At 44.5% G+C, this 22,585-nt stretch overlaps 1 protein-coding gene across 1 annotated transcript in view; it reads right to left on the bottom strand.

Moving 5' to 3' along the window:
• Window positions 1-5,557: 5,557 nt before the first annotated feature.
• Window positions 5,558-22,585, bottom strand: part of Kcnk1 (potassium two pore domain channel subfamily K member 1) — a 40,312-nt gene continuing 23,284 nt past the window's right edge. The window contains exons 2-3 of the mRNA XM_004640830.2: window positions 9,473-9,868; window positions 5,558-5,957 (exon numbers count right to left, since the gene is read on the bottom strand). Coding sequence (XP_004640887.1) covers window positions 5,698-5,957; window positions 9,473-9,868 — 656 coding nt within the window. The 3' untranslated portion in view covers window positions 5,558-5,697. The remainder of the gene's footprint in view (window positions 5,958-9,472; window positions 9,869-22,585) is intronic.

The raw sequence follows: 22,585 nt of genomic DNA, 5'->3' as shown, positions 1-22,585 counted from the left end.
CACCATCCCCAGCAAAACTCCAGAATTCTCTACGAGCATCTTTCCCCTTTATCTTCTGTGAGCTGGGAAATGAGAGGGAAGATTTTATCATCACTGCAGGCAAGTAAGTGAAAGCTCTGCGTGAAGCAGAGGGTGCACATACTTCCTAGCTGGTGTGCTTCACTGCTGTGCCATAAAAATATGATCTAAAAGTTCCTATTCACATCTGTGTTCTGCATTCTTTACTGCATTTTTGAAAACTATCTTCTCCTGACAGTACTTCCTAGATCAGTAATATGAAATGTCTTTAGGAATCTCATGGTTTGAATCACACAAAACACCAGGATAGAGCAAATTCCTACTAAGTAAAATGCTTACAGAATTAAATTTGCCATAGGGAAACCTTTAAGTGCCTTATGAAATATTTACAACCTTAGTAGGCATAGTCAAATAAAGGAATTAGCAAACACGGTGTCATTTTAATTTCAGCTATAAGTTTCCTTTCCTTCCTTTTTTTTGTATTTTTTAGTACAGGGCCTACAGGGTCTCACCACCCAGATGGACTCGTAGTGATCCTCCTGTTTTCAGCCTCCCAAGTGCTGGGATTACAATCACTCCCAATCTCAATCTCCATATCAGCATGCCCCGAGGGTGGGGCCAGCATGGCAGGCCGAGGATTGAACCTTGGTCCCTGTGTCTGCCGAGGCAGGTGCTTTAGTTCGCTGAGCTATCTGACAGGCCCTCAGTGGTAAATTTCTAATAATCTTTCATTTCTTAATCTGCCTCACATAATTCTGAAGTACAGTCTACATTGAGGACGTGTCTTTCACAGCTCTTCCCAAGCTGCTCAGCCTAGACTGTCGAGAACAAGGGACCCCAGGGCACCACAAATCCAAGCCACCTTCCAATGCATGCTCAGGTCAACTTAACATGAATTTTATCTGAAGCAAATATCAACTTGTTTAAAGGCAACGTTCCACCCTAACTTTAAAGGATACAGCACATTCATATTAACTCAATTATCTCTTGATTTACAAACACCTCCTCATTGTCCTAAAGGCTCATAATATACATTTCAAAAGATTTGTATAAAATATGAACACGACAGCTTTTGGGGAAGGGGGAAATGATTCTATAGCTTGATATTCGAATCATTCCCAGGTGTTTTTTCCTAAAGTCATTTGGTACTTACTTGTTCAGAAAGGTCCTGCTTTTTCATTTTGGTACCAAGAATTGAACCCACAACCTTGTGCTGCTGAGCTTCATCCCCAGGCCCTCATCTTCCTCTTGACCTCTGCATAGTTTCTTTCAAGCATGTCTCAGGCCTGGTGACTGGAGAGAAGCCAGTGCTGGGTCTGCACGTGGCCTCACCTCTGAGGGCTCACAGCGGGGGAGTGTGGTGCTTCTACTGCTATGGCTTGTGTCCAGATGCCTCCCCCCCCCCACTGCCTCGTGCAGTCAGGTGAGCCTTTTTCAGAGGTGGCTGGCTCTAGAGTGTGGGACCCTGGGGGTGCTTCATGGTGTAATGTAGGCTCAAGGGCACTCAGATCAAGGGTGTGAGCGATACCCTCTCTGACTAGCCTGGATAAAAGGGGAAAAAGACACTGGTAAGTTCCCTCTGTTGCTTTTGCTGTCTTGTGGGTGCCATAAACTGTTTCCTGTGATGCTCCTCTGCCAAGCCACCCTGCTTTGCAGCCAGCCGACTATGAGCTGAAACCCCTACAGTGAGCTAAACAACCCTCTCCTCCTTTTACTTTGGGTGTTGTTGGATATTGTGTCTTGGCCACAGAGAAGCTGCCTATGACATCCACCTACCCCGTTTTCCCTCTTCCAAGGCTCCCCTGCCAGGACCCTGCATCATGCTGTCTGGATCATGCAGGCAAATAATCCCAAGCCCCAACCTTGCACGTCTTGATACGGCAACATGAAACACATGAAGACGCTCTGCCTTCTGCAGCGATCTGGGCCAAGCCCCTCCCCTTCCCGCCCCGTGAAACTCTTCTCAGATCCTTGCAGACGGTAACCTCTCGTACTGTATTCCCATGCGTTTTTGGAGACTGAGACTCCCACTCTGATGTACCCCCTTCTCTCCTACCTGAGCATAACTGCTACTTTGAAATTCACGTGTAATCTTTGGATTCGCTCTGCAGCATCCTCTCCTTGAGGACAGTGGACCCACCACTCCATCCTCAGGGCAAGATGCGGGACTCCAGAACTCAGTCAGGACACTGGCGCTTGGCAGGGGGATCCTGACTCGAGCTCATCCTCACCATTCAGAGTGCCCCATCCCCATATTTAACTCGCACTCTACAACTCACCTCCAATCCCGGTCCCGTGTCAATTACGCAGCTGCGCTCTGACACTGCCCGCTCCTGCTTATGCCTCAGTGCTTCAGTGCTGGCTTCTGTTCTAGGAGAGGCAGGCCAGATCTTCTGCTTGATCCATCTTGTCTCTCCCTCAGGACCACAGGGCAGCATGTGTCTGGCCAGGAAGACATCTCTGAAGCATCTACTGTCTGACAGTCATGAGACAAACCTTGCCAATGTATATCTCACCCTTCACATTAAAAAGTCTGAAGGGCATTACGGTACTGTATAGCCTGCAGAATCGTGCCAACTTCTAAAGTCAAGTACCAGATTCTGGGGCTGCAGAGGCCTGGGTGCCAGGCCTTGCCCAAGATGGACAGCTGGATTCCTTATACTACCCAGTGGCTTTCCTGCTTGCCTATGAGAATTCCACAATATTCCACCCAGACTACAATGAGTTGACCCGGTTTCTACCCCAAATTGTTACACGTAAGAAGCCTCTTGGAGCTCCGATTTAACATGGGATTTAACATGCAGGAGAAAAGGCTTCCCAGCTAGGCACCTTCATTTCCAAGGTGATTCCTGATTCTGAGGTACATCGAGCAGGACTTCAGGAACAGGACCAAGGTCTGGCTGTGAATGCTGTGGATTTCCAAGATACTGAGCCCAGCCAGACTGCTGAGATCCTGAAGACAGCCCGTGAAATCAGCATGCGTGTGTGCTTCTTTCCCTACAATTATCGCCAAAGAGAGAAGACTGTAATCAGTCTGAAACTAGAGTTTCAGCTCGCTAACCAGGTGCAGCACCAGCTGGCTGGGCCCCAAGAAAGCCATGTGGGGAATTCTCTTCTCAGCCCCTTTCTGGCACAACGGGTGGGGAGGACGCAGAGACATGACAACCAAGCGTGTTACCCACACTGCACTGCCTTTGCAGTTCCCCAGTTTTCTAGATGAGCTTCATTGCCTGAAAGGAGAAGGATGATGAGGGCGAGGATAAGCCTAGCCTGTAGAGAACCCGCTAGAAAAGGTAACTGGCATTTACTAGCTACCACAGGCTAGGTGCTTACCCACGTTAACATTTTGATTATAGGAAAAAAAATGAATCTTCTATCTGATTTTCCAGCCATCTCATCCCATCCTTCTATAAGTTTCGTATATACTTTGGGGACTCCAATGACACACTTATTTTTGTCCCTTCTCTGTCCTTTCCCCTCACAAATTAAACACAACCTGAAATAAACATTGTGAATTTTCAAGAATTGAACATAAAATGCTCTTGAGGCAAGAAAAACTCTTCCAAAGAGAAAAGTCAGTGGGAAAAATAGCAGCACCTTACGATTTGTGTCAGATGTCCCCTGAGCCCTCGTGCAGCATGGGCCTTTTCACAGGTGGCAGAATCTGGAGTGTATGACGCTGGGATTAAGGGTATGTAATTAGTAAATCAGCCCACGGATTTCTTTGGCATAATTCCAGCTAGAACTAAGAGGGTGAGTGCTACACCGGCCCTGTGGCAGGTAGACTACATACAATATAAGGGACAGAAAGGGACTTGTCCCTTCCTCCCTTGTTGTTTTGCCACCTTCTGGCTACCATGAAAAGCTCCCTCTTTCTACTTTTGCTGTCTTCCACCATGCCATGAACCGTTGCCCCTCTGCCAATGTGCCACCCTGCCTTTTGCAGCCAGCCAATTATGGAATGGATCCTCTATAAACTGAGCTAAATCAACTTTTATTTTGTAAAAAAGAAATAATAAAATTAAATCAGGTACCACACAATCACTTATTAATGACAAAGATTGTCCTCTGTGTGCTTCCTCATTTAGTGGACTTTGTCCTCCTGTCCCTTACTACAGCCCAGCAGCTGTGGGAAGCCAGTCCTTTCCTCCCGAGTTGCACGAAAGGCAAGGGCCCTCTCCAAGTGAGACCCCTTTATAACCTGGTTTATGTTCCTTAGCCCCTGCTTTCACCACACCACACCAGCTACTAGGATCTGCAGTGCAGACCTGGCTGGGTCCACTGGTGCACGTCTGTTTCACATGGAGTCCTTGCTTGCCTCGGAGAACAGGCTTTCACAGTAGAGGTGAGCCCAGCACAGCCCAGGGGCTGCAGAATCAAGAGGACTCCTTCTCATGCTGCCCCCAAATAGGTTGCTTGGTTGCTCTGAGACAGGACAAGATTCTGTGCAACAAAGTCCAGGGACGCACTGCCTGATGGGTAACATGGGGTGAGCGGGGCAGGGTTGCAGTGCCTAGCAGAAGGCAGAGGGCCACTTCCGCAGTGCCTGCCAAGGGGAAGTTGCCCTGGATCTGAGTGGCCAGCTCCTCCTCAGGGCCTCAGGGACCAATCCCCAGGTGGTGTGAAAGGTCTTCCTAATGCTTCTTTCTGTCCCACATACATCAACTAAATGTTACCTTTTTGATTTCTATAAAGAAGTGCAACATATATATCCCCCCCCAAAATATTTGATATATTAATGCACAGGATTACAACCAACCATGATTTTTATTTATTTTAGCTTCTAATTTGGGGTTTTTAGATTAATGGAGCATAGTCTGTTCATTTGGGGCTCTTATGTCCAAGGTCTGTGCTTTAGTACTAAGTAGGTGTAATCACAATGTACTTTCTAAATAAAGTAGCTCAACATTTTTACAAATCCTGCTAATTCTTGCTTGTCCTCTTCCAAACCAAACTTTACAGATAGTTTAGACATCTGATATCATACTACTGCAAGAAGATAGAAATATTTATTGTACTAGAATACTATCGTTATTTACTCTTAAATTTATGATTCCCCTCCTTACTGTAGCAATTCTGGATTCCTTAGTAAAAAGAGAAATCAAAAGCAAAGATATCTACAATTTTGGGTTAAGAAGTACAGCCAGGTCTGGTAACCTAAACCATATGTACAGGATATAAACATATTTATACTTTATATACACATAGTTAATGGTAACCTATCCATTATAAATAGTAGGTTTAACTTAGATTCTACAAAAATAATCATTTTGAATGGGTACATGCAAACCAATACACATAAATCTATTTATAAAATACCATTTCAATTTTTTTTTGCTTTTAAATATAAATGTTCCTATTTAGCCATTAGCTAAATGATTTTAATGCAAACCCCAGCATCCCCAGGTAAAAATACAAAATCTGTTTCCATCCACCTGAGCACACGGCTGCAGGTGTGCTCCTCCTCCGAGCCCAGGTCATTGTATCACGTGTGAGTCACAGACACAGATCCCATCTCCCCAGACATCAGACATCCTTCCAAAGTCAATGATTCCTTTATTCAACTTTTAAAAATAATGTAAATAGTAGATATTTCTCAAAATAGCATCAGCCTGTCTTCTACATTCCTGTATAAATGGACACAGTGAGCCTGTTCCTCGCGCGGCAGCAAGCCCAGGCTCAGTGGCCGGCAGAGCCGTCCGCATAGGCAGCCCCCTGCGCAGCCACGAAGGGCTCGCTCTGCTTCTGCTCCTCCTTCACGCCAGCCGCCTGGTCTGTGATGGAGGAGAAGGATAGCTGGTCGTGTTCCACAATGTGCACCTGGTCTTCGTCCTTGTCCTTCTTCACGTAGAACATCTTCCGGAACTTCTTCAGCTCGTGGAGCTCACAGAAGGTCTCCAGAACGACCAGCATGGCAATGAGGCCCAGCAGCAGGTAACCTGTGTGAAGACACCACAGCATCTCAGCGCCATCATCGAAGTCACACAGGAGACTAATGAGCAGGCTTGACAGCCACCTTCCTAATTTCCAGGGAAGTCCAAAGGCCACAGGAAAGTCTACTGCCCCGAGAAAGACCATGAACAATGGCTTCATCCCCAGTGAACCTGGATGATTTACAACCACAGCTACACTGTGGTAAGCAAAGGAAAAAGCTTGGTGTGAGTGCCGCGCGGCCTGACTTGGCACAGAGCTCTCACGCAAGTGAGACTCACATCTGGAGGGCGTCTCACCTGGGCCTGAGGGCCCGGGGCTCGTGAAGAGCCAGCGACGTTGTGACACTGTGGGGAAGTCTTCAATTTATCATGGGCACCTTCCAAGCACTCTGTATTTTTATTGTTATTTCTGATTCAGAACAATAAGTTCAGTAACAGAAATTATAGTTTAAACTACATTAAAATTCCTTTAGGAATTGATGAGACTATTAAACGGGTCTTGGTGTACGACTGTTTACATTGTACCTAAATTCAGCAGCAAGAAGAAATGATAGTTTTTGGACACATGGGTCATTCACTGGCTAATTCTCCAATTTTTTTTTTTTTTTTTTTTTTAAATTCTGAAAAGACAACAGTGTTATTTCTTGGACTTTTTAAATGAGAAAATGGTGATTTTTTTTTTAACATAGTTCCAATATTTTAAAATCAATTTGAGGGGGGACAGTAATCATTATGAAAAGAAACAAAAAAAGTGAAAGTGAAACCCTCCACATAATAAAAATGTCAGTTCATGCTCTATCACTAAAAATGTTTCAGAAGACTTTCAGACCAGGCATGGACCACAAGAGCTAGCACAGGCAGTATAAGGGAGGAACAATTACCCTGAAGAATGCAAAGCTCTGAAACATTCAGAATTGGACTACAAGCTCTGCTAATCATACACCACACGCAACGTGCTCTCTTGAGTTTTAGAAGTGACAATGACACTCTGAGTCAGATTAATTGGTGAAGGTGCTACATGCCTTGATTATTAGTCAAACTCTTGAATGCTGACAGGAATAACCAATTTTCAGAATTTTATCCAACCTACAGTTAAAATACCTTTAGAACTTTCATTTGTTTGATACGCAAGTGCTTAACACTCAGAATATGAACTAGCCCTGGATAGACCAAATAAAAGAATGCATGATCTACATTGTATGAAGTGATGTTATTATGCAAGAATTTGGTATTATATGAAAAGCTCAGTAAGCTAAATTACTAGATAAAATAGAATAAAAATTGGCACAAACAAACAGTATCACCAGCAAACGTAACTACAGAAACATTTACTTCCCTAAGTCATGAAAAATTAAACTTTGGTACTATCCACTTATGAAGAGTTTAAATAATTTTTTTGTTATCAAATCCATACACAGAAAAAAAAAGGCTATAATTCTCGTAGCCAGCAGCACACAGGAGAACTAGTGGCCTGCTCAGGGCACACTGCTGGCCCTGCAGGCTCTGGACACCACAAGCGCTCTGGGCAATGTGGCCTGTGGATCACAGAGAGGCATGTTCACCTTGGACCAGCAAGTGTACTTCTTAGAAAAATACTAAAGTATAAAAAATATAAATACATAAGGGCCAGCCAGATAGCTCAGCAGCCTGAAGTGCCTCTTAGGCAGGCTCAGGGACCAGGGTTCGATCCCCGGCCTGCCATGCTGACCCTGACCCCAGGGCACACTGAGACAGCAATTGAGACTGGGCATAGTGGTGTGCGCCTGTAATCCCAGCTCTTAGGAGGCTGAAAACAGGAGGATCACTATGAGTCTGATCTAGTAGTGAAACCCTGTAGACCCTATACTAAAAATATTTAAAAAATACATATATATGTTATCCACTATAATATTATTTATAACACGCCCTAATTCGAAACCACCTAAATAATCATAGAGAGGCAGGTAGGGGTGGATAATGTGTAGCTATCTGGTAAAATATGACTAAAAATAATACTTAGGAACTATGGCGAATGTCCAGGGAACTTGTAGGTGAGCCAGGCACGGCTGAAAGCACTGGGGATTTAGGAGTGAAGGCTCTGCTCTTGGTAAGTCCTCAGTTTAATGAAAATGTTGGGCTGGGGAGATAGTTCAATAGAATAAGTGCTTGCCTAGCAAGCACAGGGTCCTGAGTTCAATCCCCAGTACTGAAAAAAAAAAAAAAAAAAAAGAAAAAAAAAAGAGAGAAAGAAAGAAAGAAAGAAAGAAAGAAAGAAAGAAGAAAATTAAAAAAAGAGAAAAAGAAAATGTTCAACTGGGCATTGGATGGGATTAAGATAACAACACAGGGCGAGCACTAAGCACCTGTCTGCCTGGGTGTCTACTCGGATTTCCTAGAAGATACTGAACTCTTCTCGGGACAGCAGACTAGAAACTGCATGTATATTATGACAGAGCACCAAAATCTGCAAAACAGGGGAGACTCCCTTGAAAATAAGTGTTTTCTAGAAAATGAAAGGCTAAGATTTTTCAGTAATTATACTGAATTTAAAATAAACATTCTTTGTAAATTAGATATGATTGGCCATCTGATTTTTAAATCCTATTTTATTTTCTGCATATAAAATTCTGAAAATATTGAATCTCTTCTTAAAAAAGAACGATATGCACTAAATTAAACCTCTTCTCCTTAAAAAGAAGAAAAGAAAAAAGGAAAAGAACCAGATGGACAAGTGAGATACAAGTCTGCTTTTTTTCCCTCTTGGTACCAGAAATCAAGCTCAGGACCCTGCACTTGCCAGGCAGGCACTGTGCCACTGAGGTACATCCCTGGCACAAGACTGTTTCAAGAATTTTCTGGTTAATTAAAAAACATAATTGTTAGTTATAGAATCTATGTCTGAGACCTCACTTTCTTACATTTATAATATTTAATAGAATGGAAACAATTTACTTTATTAAAAGTTTGTCATCAGGTACATCCTCCATAGCCTATTTCTATACTGTAATAGAATGCCTATTACATCATTAGTAAGAAACTTATCAGTAGTTTCCAGGCAGGGCTGGAGAGATGGCTCAGTGGTCTAAGGCACCTACTTAGAACAAGCTTAGCAAAGCATCAGGGACCGCGGTTCAATCCCCCAGCACCACATGCCAGCCAGCCCCGCCCCCTGGTGGGCTGAGCTGGCCACACACACACACCACTCTCTCTCTCTCTCTCTCTCTCTCTCTCTCTCTCTCTCTCTCTCTCTCAAATAAATAAAAAAAACAATTAAAAAAAAAAAGTAGTTTCCAGGCACCTCGGAAAAATAACTGGGTACTAAGGTTTCCGCATAAAGATTTTTGATGGGAATCAGGAAACCAAATAGCTGTGAGCAGGTGGCAAAACCAAAAGGCTTTAGTGGCAAGGACAAAAGGCTTTCATGGCAAGGACAAAAGGCTTGCGTGGCAAAGGCAACCAGGATGTCTATGCCTCCTTACTCTTCAGAATGCAAAGTACAGCAAGCAGCCACACAAGTGGGGCCCGAGGGCCCAGATACTCACATGTGATCCCGATCTTGTAGAGCTCTCTGAATTTTTGATTGTAGCCTTCCCCAGGAACATAATCCCCCAGGCCAATGGTGCTCAGGGAGATAAAACAAAAGTAAAAGGATTCGAGGAAGTTCCAGTCATCCTCCAGGACTGAGAACACAGCAGCTGGGATGAAGAAGAAGCAGGACACGGTGACAAACCCGAGGACAACGGCGTGGACAATGGCCACCATCTGCTTGGAGAAGCCCCAGCGGATGTGGAAGTAGAGGACTGGTCTGCGGGTGACATGCACGGTGATGCGCTGGACCACGGCGGTCAGGAACAGGAGGGTGAAGGGGATGCCAATGACCGAGTAGATGATGCAGAAGGCCTTGCCTCCATCCGAGAGGGGCACGGTGTGGCCATAACCTGCAAGGACAGGAGGCTGACTGAGAGAGGAGTGCTAGGGACAAAGACACGAACAAGCTTTTAAGCCAAGTAAGTCAGCCGGCTGCCTGTATTACTCTCGAACTGCATGAGACTTCAGCTCTGACCTTTAAGAAGAATCCAGCATGTGGTTGCACTGGTAAAACTCACCTGTAGATGCCACGCATTGGAAGGCCACCAGTCTACAAAATCTGACGAGCTCTAGTTCTCACACAACGTGCTCTAGTTTAAGAGCTACCTTCAAGCTGAGCAGGAAGAAGTTCTGTGGGTTACAGTGCTGGCCCGTATCACCTCAGACCAAGAAGAAAAGCCTACGATGGGACAAGTGCCTGTCAGAGCTGACACATGGCATCCAGGAGGGTCTAAACACAGCTACGCCCCCAGTCAAAACAGACTAACAGAATGTTTTAACCTCAGTATCTGACAAATAAAGGTGTGTGAACAGAAACAAGCTCCTAAAGGGAACTGGGAGGTTGGAGTGGCATCATTTAAGATGTAGACAGCAAATGGGAGGATAAGAAATGAGCCAAAGTTGGGAGTGGCAGTGCCTTTAATCCCAGCACTCAGGAGACTGAGGCAGGAGGATCACTCTGAGTTCGAGACAGCCCGGGCTACAAAGTGAGCTCAAGGCCAGCCTGAACTACATAGAGAGATCCTGTCTCAACAAAATAAAACAAAATAAGAGTCAGAAGCTTATTAACTCCAAGACTGCCCAAGTCTTTTACCCAATTATTGTATTCAGTGGAATGACACATTAAAAAAAAACCAAACCTATACGTTTCACCCCTTGTCTTTCAAATATTCAAGGATGCCATAAATTCCCCCCCAAAACACTGAAATAATTACATTAGGACCAGTGGTTACAACACATTACTTTCCACAAGATTTGAGTCATTTGCAAATTGCCAAACCAGGACAAATGCCAGCTTGAGGACCCAGTTAGGTAGGAGGACTGCTAGGTGACTTAAAAACATCTCAGGAGTCCTTTATCCCCAAAGGGTATGCAGGTCTGAACAGGTCAGTTCAAGGAAAAGCCAACTAAGCTCACTTTAAATTGGTCAGACCTCAAAAAACAGATTCTTGCATATAACTGAAAAGCATAACTCCTTCTAAGAAGCCCTCAGTTACAGATTCGAATTCTCTTCTTCACACTGAAGGCCCAGGGCTGTGAGTTAGAACAGAGCTTCCTCGGCTGTCCTTAGCTTGCCGTCCCAGGAGGCAGACGGCTGATGAATGAGCTACAGCACATCCCAGGAGTGCCCCGAAGTCATACGCAAATGCTCACATCCACTCACATATGTCTGGGTAGGTGGAGCTTCCGGAGTATTGGTTCTCCTAGCAGTGCATGCTCCCATGGGGCTGAGAACCATGCTCTGAGAGTCAGTTCCGGAATGCATCTGGTCCCCGTGTACCCAGCAGCTCCCAGGATGCAGTAGAGTTAATCTAAAGAGGGACATGGGCAGGTTGGAGCACTCACAAGTGACAAAGGATGGTGACAGTGTACACCGAGCAGTGTTCACGCGGCATGTGGAAGTGAGAAGGCTGAGATGTTTATTTTTATTTATTTATTTATTTATTTATTTATTTATTTTAGATTTTTATTTATTTATTTATTATTTATTTATTTAGTGTGTGTGTGGCCAGCTCAGCCCACCAGGGGGGAGGGCTGGCTGGCATGTGGTGCTGGGGGATTGAACCAAGGTCCCTGTGTTTTGCTTAGCTTAGCTTGTTCTAAGTAGGTGCCTTAGACCACTGAGCCATCTCACCAGCCCCCAAGATGTTTATTTTTGAGGGAAAAGAGTAGGACCTGTTGGAAGAAAAGCTACCTGTGTCATAAAAGCACAGGGACCGATGGCAGCTACACTTTTAGTCAGGCATGAGGAAGAGTATTCTGATAATCAGAGATACCTGGATATAAGCCCTAAGCATGAAATTTTACTTAACCAAAACAAAGCCAGATTTAGAATTTAGTTACAAGGCTATGTCTAAAGGCACTCAGGGAGGCAGAGATGGCAAGGTGTGGATCAACTTTCACAGGATCATGCTGAGGAAATACACATCAGTCAAGCCTGCTGCAAAAGCTGTAAATCCATAATTTCCTTTTTGGGGGGATATCTTAAAAACAGCTTTCTTAAAAGTGTGACACACCTATCCCACAGCCTATATTAGAGTGTTAAGTAAATTTCATGTTATCTTTGAGCAATAATCATTACAAGATCCTAAAATCTCATCATAAATGGTATTTTCATGGCAGCAAGAATCCCACTGAGGTAAAAAACCTCCAGCTCGTAGATTCTTACTGATAGCCATTAGTTTTCTTCTTTTGATGTTTACATAAATAATGTTAGTGGAAAGCAAATGTAAAATGTGGATCTCATCTGTATCCCTCACACACTCAGTGCGTGGCTCCCGAGGAAGTCATCCCCAGCAATCCTCCTGCAACCCACAGCTTCACACATCTGCGAGAGCTTTCAGCCCTGCTGAACACTAATGAGATGACCAAGAACTGGTCAGGTTCAATCCCCTCAGCCTCCAGACAAATCAAAAAATAAAACTCACATTTCCAAGCATGAAACAAAACTCGTATGAACATTCACTATAAATAATGACAAACTTAGCAAAACTCAGTGCAGTTAGCACATGTGGAGCCCTTTCCATTTTTCCTGAGTCTATTCACATACTGTAAGGCCCAGAAAGGCTGAGCTTATATACAAAACTGACTCCACTGGGATAAAACCACCTGCTCGCTGCTGCTGCGTTCCCTCTTGCAGCTCTCCCCTGCGGGCAGTGTAGGACGACGGCTAATCGGGTGGACGGCAGGCAGTCTGTTAGGAAATGCAGCTTCCCAGGTAGCTGCTCCACCTGCAGTGGCTGCAGCAGTGTGCTTACTAACAGCCACTTGGGCTACGCCACATTACACATGGGCCTTTAGGCTTTCTTGCAATTTAAATCCTCCTGAATGAGGTCTAAGACAGAGAAACTTTGGAGGCTACCTTGTGTATCAGAGCAAGTCATCACTGCCCCCCAAAACTTCTTCATTGGTACCTGATGCTTTTCAGAGAGCTACAGTCAGCCATGAACACACATTATAATCCTACCCTTATATAAAAAAAAGCATTCTCATTTACCTGCATTAATTAGTATGACATGGAACAATGTAGCTATGCTTCACTGATACAGGATTTTTAAAAAGACTACAAAACAGTCTTGGCCTCTGACATCAATCCCAGTGGAAACCTGTTACTCCCTGCAGTGTTTGGGGGCCTGGCCCTAGCTCAGTTCTTTAAGTGGCTGCTTCCACAGAGCTGTCAGCCTCAGGTGGTTGTAGTTCGATCCCCACAACCCTGCAGCCAGCCAAAAGTGCCCTGAAGGCATTTGAGGAGGAGGAGAAAAAAAAAAAATCCTTATTCCCTGCAGTGTTTCCTCTTATGAGAGTCCAACTTTCCTTCCCAGCCCTGGATTTCACCTTACTCATCAATTCTTTCTCAATGGACTGTGTGTCCTGGGAGGGAAGACCAGGTCCTCCTGCACTTTAAAGCCATCCAGCTCCCAAACCACAGCAAGCAGTACCCTGGAGCTACAGGTCCTGGAATCCAAAGGCCCAAAAACACTGAGCTCTGATGTCCAAGGGCGGGGGACAATGGACTTCCCAGCTCCTAGCTGGGCCCTAAAGAGAGCGATGCTGCTCGGGCACTCCAGAGAGGGGTCTCTTCTTACCAAGCCCTGTGCTGTCTTCTGGAAACGCCCTCCCAGACACATGCAGAAATAATCAACAGTCTGGGCATCCCTGACCTCAAGCAATAAAAATGAACGGAAAAAATAAAATGAACCATTACCATTGGGGAAAGCGTTATAACGTGTAGATTCTACTGTTATCCAGGTACAGTGAGGCCCACAGATCAGGAGATGACTGGGCCTGGAATGACAGCTTGTTACAGGTGCCAAGAGTAGGGACACATCCCACTAGGGGAGATGGAACGGGGCCATCCCAAGGTGATTAGGAGACAAAGGAAGGAAGGGCCCCTGCTGTGGCCTCTGCAAGGACAGGGCAAAGCAGGGCACATGGCACTGGGATTGGCTAGTTTGAACAGTTTCTGTTAACTTGGAAGTGCAGGGATGTCTGCAGTCACCTGGTGTCTGCACTGGGGTGGCTACAGCAGAGCGACAACTGCCCCATGGTGAGAGCCTGAGAAAAGGGGTGGGACAGCGTGGTCTGGATGGTGTGATTGTGTCTACTTAACTTAGACAGCTAAGTTAGGTAGGAGTATTAGAGGCAGTCAGACAGGGCTAGGCCTTCAAAGGAGCCAAGGTAGACCAGATAGGATAGAACTGAGGTGGGGGGCAGGAGAGACACCTTAGCTGTGGACCAGACCTCAAGGCAAAAGATAAAACAAATGCACCCATTTACTTATCCTAAGGATAAACAACAATGATTCAAGTTCTAAGTAGGTATCAACCACCCTGAGGAAACCAACTAGAGCCACTGACCTTCTATCTTTGGGACAGAGGTTTTCTTCCCCCAATAAATATATTCTGCTCTTAACCTCTGTTGTTCCTAAAATTCATTCTTTGATTTTAGTGAAAATGAACTTGTACCAGATCTAGCAAGTGGGGAGTTTGTTTCTCCATATCAATGTGTGTGTGCAAAGCACACTCAAATGTGAATCCACTACTGTCCAGGACTGGGTAGCCCTGGGAGGGGCAGATCATTCTGGTCTCTCAAGCTCCAGGATGCCAACAAATCAAAACAACAAGACAGACTTTGCACCTATAATTGGTGGTACTGGGCCCAAGAGCTTGCTCTAGTAGCCAAGCCAGGGAGATTCCAGCAGAATAGAGGAACGGGAATAGGGAGGACACACTGGACAGTGCTGAAGAGAAGGTCAGGAAATCAGGCCCGTGAAGAGTATCATGTCCGTAGCTTGTTAATCCATGCTGAGGCTCCCAGGGCTAGGACAGCATTTGGATGAGAAAACGAAGGTGGTGCACTCATACATGAAGATCGAGGAATGGTGCTGTGGGCCATCTAAATCCCAGCATCGGCTCTTTGAGTTGGGCTGCCTGTCCCAACTACGTTGACGAAAGGACACAATTCTTTGGAGACCCAACAACAAGTGCAGGACAGAGCAAAACTGGAGTCATGTTTATCAGCCTTTCAAATCTGGCCAGGGAGAGGGGTGAAGTGTGGTGAAGAACAAATACAAAAATAAAAGAGGGTGATGGCCAACTTCACAGAAAATAAACTTATGTACTGCCACTGCAAAATGGAACTTTAACACTCAGATCTTCTTCTTTTAGAGATTAGCAAGTTCTGCAAATTTCCTCCTTCTGAGCACTTAACACCCCCCTACAGAGAGAGAGAGAGAGAGAGAGAGAGAGAGAGAGAGAGAGAGAGAAGCGACAGAGTATGCAGACACCTGCTCCAGGAGAAGAGGGGGGCAGCTACAGATGGCTGGAAGCTGAAGCAAGTGTGGAAGTCTATACCCTTGCTCTGTGCACCTCTCTGCTCTGCTCTAGACCCTTACAGCTGTCTGTAAATGGAAGACGGGGATTTGAGGCCAAGGGGCCACTTCTCTTCAGAGCACCCAAATAAATCTTTTTTGCTTTTTATCAAAATATATGGCCTCCTTTGATGTGGATGGGGGCAAGCAAAGAAACGTTAGCATATGAGCTTAAGTGATCAGAAACAATTACAGAAATCCCTGCATGTTTCCAGAATAAAGATATTCTGAGATGATCAGATGTAACACAATAACCAAACAGACTCAGCTAACCCAAACCTAGAGTAAAAGGTAGTTAGTGCTCAGCTTATAAGAGGCAGAAAGTCAGGGACAAGGCCTAAGATAGGGTCAGCTGGTTACAAATAAAACAGCATAGTAAGCTGCGTAGCTAGTTAAGCCTAGAAATGTGAAAACAGACACAGGAAAAAGGGTAAAGAATTAAGATAAAAACCCTAACTCTCAGGAAAAAAAAATTCTTAGGCAGTAGTTGGCTAACAACTCCTTCCTACCTCTGGGCTGGCCATGGAAGAACCTAGAAATACAGAGAACGCTTTTTCATAGAACTCAATTTTCTTTGAAGTCAGACAACTCAGTAACCCGATTTTCTTTAAATTCTGCATTACAAAGCACCAACTCCAACTGCTTATTCTAAACCTTCAGAGCCACCAGAGCCACCACTGTTAGGTTACCCACGGATCCGGACACAAGTTCCTGTGTTCTGCTTGTCCATAAAAGACAAAGACAACACCTGGGCACTCCACTTTCTGGACTCCTCCCGGCTGTTGCGAACCTTTTTGCTTCTTATATTTCCAATAAATACTTCCCCATTAACCTCCTTTCTGCCCACAGTTCCATTCTTTGCCTTGTGAGACAAAAGGCTCAATGTGGTGATAGCTATTTCACTAGGGCCCTGCCTGCCCCAGGCTTCTGGTTCTTGGTCCTTGCCAAGGACCCACCTACACTGCCAGAACACTGGCACATCCTGCCTTCACCAGACTGGAGTCAGAAGTCCTGAAGCCCAAACTGCTACCAACTCACTAAGGCCTTCACCTTGAGGTTATTCCCAGGATTGCTGTTCACCCTTTACCTAACCTGGAAAAGTATCCAGAACATCTCTGGCTCACTGATCCAAGCTCCATGACAATAGGATTTTTTTAAAAAAGAGTATGGAATCTGCTTAAGCTCAACAAATTCCACTTCACCTCTGTCATTTCTACACGGTGAAGGGGCTGTGAAGGTGCATGCATGAACCAAGCTACTCCCAGATCCTCCAGTCCTGAAGGTGAGACAGTCTCTGATTGCCTGCCAACAATCCTCTTACCAGATTTTATCTGCAGCCCAATCAGCCAACAGGTTTCAATAAGACCCAAACTCAGACCGCCTCTGTTCTGGGCTCCTTGAGAGGCCCTCTCCCCTGTCCTTTGTTGAATCACGCCTGTGTCACTCTAGGTGGCACATGATCTTCCTTACTGAGTAAGTACTTCTTTTACATGTAGTGTCATGATTCTTGGCATTAGACAAGGGTTTCCACCTCTTGGTTGAAATCCACATAAACCTTCTTTAGGCACTGGCAGCCTGGTGCAGAGACGATACTTTTCACACCAGTTACTGTCACCATCCATGAGCAGCACACAAGGCTCTTCTGGGGTCTTGTCATTGTCACACTTGGCCTATGCTCCATCTGTGTTTGTCACTTTCTTCCCTGGTCATGGGAAGTTAGGACTTGTCCCCAGGACTAATTCCTGCAGAAGACTGCAGAGCTGAGGAGGAACCATACTGCAAGGTCCAGTATTGTGTGCCCTTTTCTTATTTTTAAGAACATTTCACCCTCTTGTTCTTGACCATGTAGAAATGTTAGTACAGGAAAACAATGAAGAGATGAGTACTCAAGAAGCCCATAGAGACAGCAGATCAAGTTTCTCCTAAGGCTGCAAGATCTTGAAGTAGGCATTATGTCCTCTACCTGCCACTTTCCCTATTAGCCTTCAGATTTGATATAAGTACCCTGCAGCTATCACCACTCCTAGGTTTTATTCCATTGTAAATGCTTCCTTTGACAGCAGGCATTTACAATTTGTGCTGTAGGCATTTCCTCTAGGCATGGGTGCCGGGCAGACAAGTCAAGATTTCAACTCCTCTTTCTGCCCTGAGTCCTGAAGCCTGGCTCCTAAGATGCTGAATGACTTGGTGCTGAATTTGCAACACGCTCCCTACCCACAAATAATCAATATAGCTCTTGCTTGGTCTGTGTGTTCAACTGCAGACTAGAAAGCAGAGTGGTCCCCAGCCCTCAAGATGTGTGAAGGTGGAAGAGCAGTCTTGGCTCTAGCATTTTGTTTTATGCTGCCCTACTCAAGATCAGAGCTGCACTGTAAAACTGGCCCAATGAAAGCATTCTTTGTTTTGCCTTTTGCTCAGCACGACAGCTTCTGCAGAACCCTTTTAAATGGCTGGGATATTAACTACCAAAGCCAACTCTTCCAAGAAAAGGGTAAAATTTTATAATATTTGTCCCTAAGCCTCTACATTGGTAATCTTTCTTTAGTTTTTCTAATTAAAAGAACAATGTTTACTTTACATGAAAAATAGTGTATTTATCTAAAGAACTGGCCCAGAAGAATAGGGACAAATTATAATCACAGAAATAGTCCCATGCAAGAGAAGGGAAAGCATACAGAGTTCAAGTCCAAGGGCAGACATGCCACTTGCTGCACAGCTCTCGGGGTCTCTCTGGGCTCTAGCCCACCACTCTCCTTTCTTCCTCATAAGAACACAACCACATACACAAATTCTTTGAAAATGGTCATTATGAAAATTGGGCCATTTGCCCAATCAGCTTGCCTATCATAATGAAACCCGATTTCCTTCCCATCACATGTCTCTGGATATTGGCTGTCAAACATCGAGCAGAACCAGACTGCAATCAAGGTCGTCAGGGTTCCACTGAATCAAACCACAACCACACTCCTCCATTCACAGAGATGCAAAATAGTCACCTGTGAAGGTATCTGGTAACCCTGGGAAGAAAACGCAGCATCTACTGCACCTCGCTGGGACTCTGTATGTTTTAGAGGCAAATATTCACGTAATAAAGTATAATTTCTTTCTTTTCCATTAGTTTAAAAACTTTGGTAAGGGAATAAGCTGATGATAAAGGTCAAACTTGAGCACATTTAAATTTGAAAGAACTTATTTGGACACACAGCAATAAGTGAATCTGGGCAGCACCAGACAGCACAAGGGGAGACACCAGAGAAAACATATTTTGCAGAACCAAGACAAGGGAAACGACTTGAATTGGTTGGAGTAGAAAGTCTGTAGTTGGAGGCTAGTTGGTGGCATAAGAGGTAGTTTATTTTGTTCAAGTGGGCAGTTAACAAGGGACAGCATCTAAGATGGGGTCAGCGTGGTCAGTCTTACAAGAGAACAGCACAGAAACAGGGTTAATGCAAGCCATATAGATTACTAAGCACAGGAATATAAAAGCACACACATACAAGACACCACTATGACTGAGCCCTTTCTCCTTTGACTTTGTTCTCCCTAATTACATAGTAAGATTCCTAACTGGCTGAAGAGTGCTTGTTTATGGGTCAGAATTCCATTACCAAATTCTTTAGTCTAAGCACAACTTGACCTGTTATGGCCAGGGACTTGGCTACCTAGATATAAAAGATCCTAGTAAAGAACCCACTCTGGTGACTCTTTCTTGGACCCCTCCCAACTACTGGAGGCTTTCTTTCTTCTCATACTTTCAATATTCACTCCTCTTCTTCCTTTATCTGATTTTATTCTTTGACTTCATGAGACACCAGCCTAACAGCTGTTCCTAATTAGTATAGTTTCTCAGTTTGATTTACTCTTTACACTAAGCTTTCATTTGTTCAAGAAAGAATTTAAAGTGTTACAGCCACCCCAGTTTAATGGTTCCATGGTCAGTCACTAGCCTATCACCGTGATGAAGTACCCAAGAAGGATAACTTCAAAGAAGTATTTATTTTGGCGGAAGGTTTCAGCACTTACAGTCCATGGTCTGCTGCTGTTAGGCATGTAGCAAGGTGAAAAATTAACGGCAGAAAGAAACAGTGGAGAAAGTTGTTCACGACAGCCAAGGGGCAGAGGAAAAGCAAAGAGCACATGCTTCCTTGTGCCACTTTTGTCCAATTCAGGTCTCCAGCCAGTAGGCCAGTGACACCACATTCAAGGCAGTTCTCTCAGCTTGTTGTGCCACAGACCAGCTATCTCTGGAAACACCTGGACACACCCAGAAGTGTGCTTTACTAACACTAGTTCTAGGTGTTTCTCAGTCTATTCCAGTTGACAGTCAAGAGTAACTATTGTATCTCTCAAACAGAATTTGGAACAGTGAGGACTCTATTTCCTGACTTTCAGTTCTGGTTCTTCTTCTTAGTAGCTGTGTGGGGCTCTGGGCCCTAGTTTCACTGTCTGTCAAGATGAATACTACGTCTACCTCACACAGATGGAATCAGGACTAAGTAAAATGATCCGTGCACTACAATGCATGCAAATACAGCACATAAGAAACTCCAGAATGGTGAACTCTGCCACTGACATCAAAAGAAAAGACTCAGTGAATGACACCCACAATATATATGTTCTGTCAGCTGGACCATAGTTCCTAGCCTGACTAGTTAGAAATTATCTGCATGTTCCACTCTGTTTTCAGCAAGCAGTTTAACTGTTCCAAATCCTTCAAGATATCTTCTTCTATACCAATGACTGTATGTTATTAAAACAGTCTCTAATAACAGTGCTGAAAAATTCTGTAAAGCCCTAAATTTAATTACAAAGGCTGGAAAAGATAAAGGAAGTTAATCAGTCAGCTGCAGGTAAACCAATACAAGTGCTTACGTTGAAATCTTGACATAAATCCTCCTGCACCTGCCAGGATCATGCATGCTGCTTTGTTGTTTTAGATAAAAAAAACTTTCAGAGCTATCAACCCCAACCAATCCAGAAACAGTAATTCCCATTCTCCTTACAGACCCAGTTCTCTTACTCCAGAAGTTTCACTATTTTGTATTATTCTGTTCACCTTACTGGATCTGTAGCCAAATTAGACTGCACTTCTTTCTTTCCCCCAAGTATATAAAAATACTCTTTGCTCTGGTCTGGGGAAACTTTTCTAGCCGCTGCCTGGTCTTTTTGCCAGTAGCTAGGGAACTTTAAAGGACCTGGTCTTTTCTTTCTTATTACCACTTGTAATGGTTTCATAAAATTTCTTTAAGAGTTCCCTTGATCTTTAAAGTTTTGATTTAACACTACTAAAGACCTAAAACAGTGTTTAGGGAGCAAGTTGATCTATAGGAACTTGGAAGCTGCTCTGTATTTTGGGAAGGCATCAGTGATCTTCCACACAAACCCCCTGAAGTTCTTGCTCCCCCACTGCAAATGCACGCAATAAGCCTATTGTTATCCAGCACAATGAACAGCAACTCAAGGCAGGTGAGAACTTTAAGTCTCTTCTGACACTTCTCCAGTACTATAGGTGGTATAGAATGGGGATTGGGGTATCAATGGACCTATTTGTAAACTTTTATATATCAACACTCTTAGGTGCCTGAACAGTAGTTACGGAAAAAACTGTAGCACAGTATTAGCAGTTGGATTCAACAAACTTCTGGGCAACTAAGGAGACAAAATTCTAAGGATCTTTTCTGGCAGAGCACATAAAATGGTGGCATCTCAGACCTAGAATCCTGTTCTGAAGATGTCAGTCTGCTAAGTTTTCAAAGCTTGGGTATCCTTTCATGCAAGGGTAGATGAACAGTATCTCTAGCCAGTCTTATCTTCCCTGATTAAAAACCACTCGTTTTACCAGTGAAAAATAACTTCTAGCATTCCTTCTGGTAATTAATGGACTCTCTAGTCTAAATACTTAAGCATTTAAGTGCTTAAGAATAACTTCCAAATAACAACTCACTTCTCCTGGGGTGTATATTCCTAATTAGGAAATTCAGGTATTAATTTCTTTGTCACCTAGGGTGTAGATTAATTGATAGGGAAGGCTATCATGCCTACTTTAAAAAAAAATCCTAGATGGCAGACCTTTCTTCTTAAAATCTGGCTTCTCTTGGCTCTAGTCTAGTTTATAGTCCAATGCTTGGGAAATCTTTCAGTGAATGCATGACAGAGGATTGGGCCAAGTGGATATCAGGGAGGAGGTTGGGGGTTTTCTCAGTAGCATTCTTGGGGATTTAAACTAAGCCAACCACCGACCCTGTGTAACACCTCAGGAGCTGAGCTCTGGAAGGAGCCCAGGCCATCTGTTGGGCTGGAGGCCAGGGAATGAATGCTGGTCTTACAAATCCATCAGAGGCCTGCAGGGTTCCAGGAAATGCTCTTGCCCTGCACAGGCATGCACAGCCTCCCATGCATGCCCAGTTTAACTTCCACCAGCCTACAGACTGCTACTGCATACAAGGATCCTTCCAGAGCAGAAGCCATCAGGATGGCACCCAGGATTGAAGTAACAATGAACAAGTGACCACAGTGGGGGCCTTCACAGGCAGGAGCTCCGAGCTGTGTTCGTGGCTTGGGGAAAGGTCCCAGAGGACCTGGAAATACTCGCCTCCTCCTTCCTGGGGCTGCAGTGGTGCCCAGCACAGGGCTTCCTTTGCCCTAAGACTCAGCTTGTGCTTGCTGAGCCTGACTGTGCACCAAGCCATGAGATCTGACACTGCCAAGCACCACTGTGAATGATGCATTCATTAGGTGAGCAGAGCCTCTCCCAAGACAAACAACTCACAGAGACCACACAATGGCACACGCCCAGGGAAATACCAGGAGGGTTTCATCTGTGGCAAAGTTGTACTAGAGAGCAGATGTCAGTGAAAGGAGCAAGGCACAGTCCACGTACCATTCAGAAGGGACACTGGGTCCCCATTTTGGAAGATTAAATATTTGGTTCAACAAAGTCATCCTGAATAAAAATCTTATTAACACATGAAAATGCTGGTGCACAAGGGGGAAGCAGAGGGAAGTAATGGAAGAGACCACTCTCCCTGCTGCAGGGTAGGAGGAAGACTTCTGGATTCTAGGCACACACACTCCCGGCAGCCGGCTGAACCTGAGCTTCTATGGCTCTGTCTCACCACGCCCCCAATTACTTCTGTCCTTATCTTTCTCAGCTTCTAACTCCATTTACTACACAGCTTCCCTCTTTTCCTTGAAATAG

This window comes from Octodon degus, unplaced genomic scaffold (genome assembly GCF_000260255.1).
Source record: "Octodon degus isolate 3935 unplaced genomic scaffold, OctDeg1.0 scaffold00127, whole genome shotgun sequence".
In the NCBI taxonomy this organism is placed as follows: domain Eukaryota; kingdom Metazoa; phylum Chordata; class Mammalia; order Rodentia; family Octodontidae; genus Octodon; species Octodon degus.
Note: the sequence above shows the minus strand (reverse complement) of the source record. Positions and strands in the feature narration are given on the sequence as shown.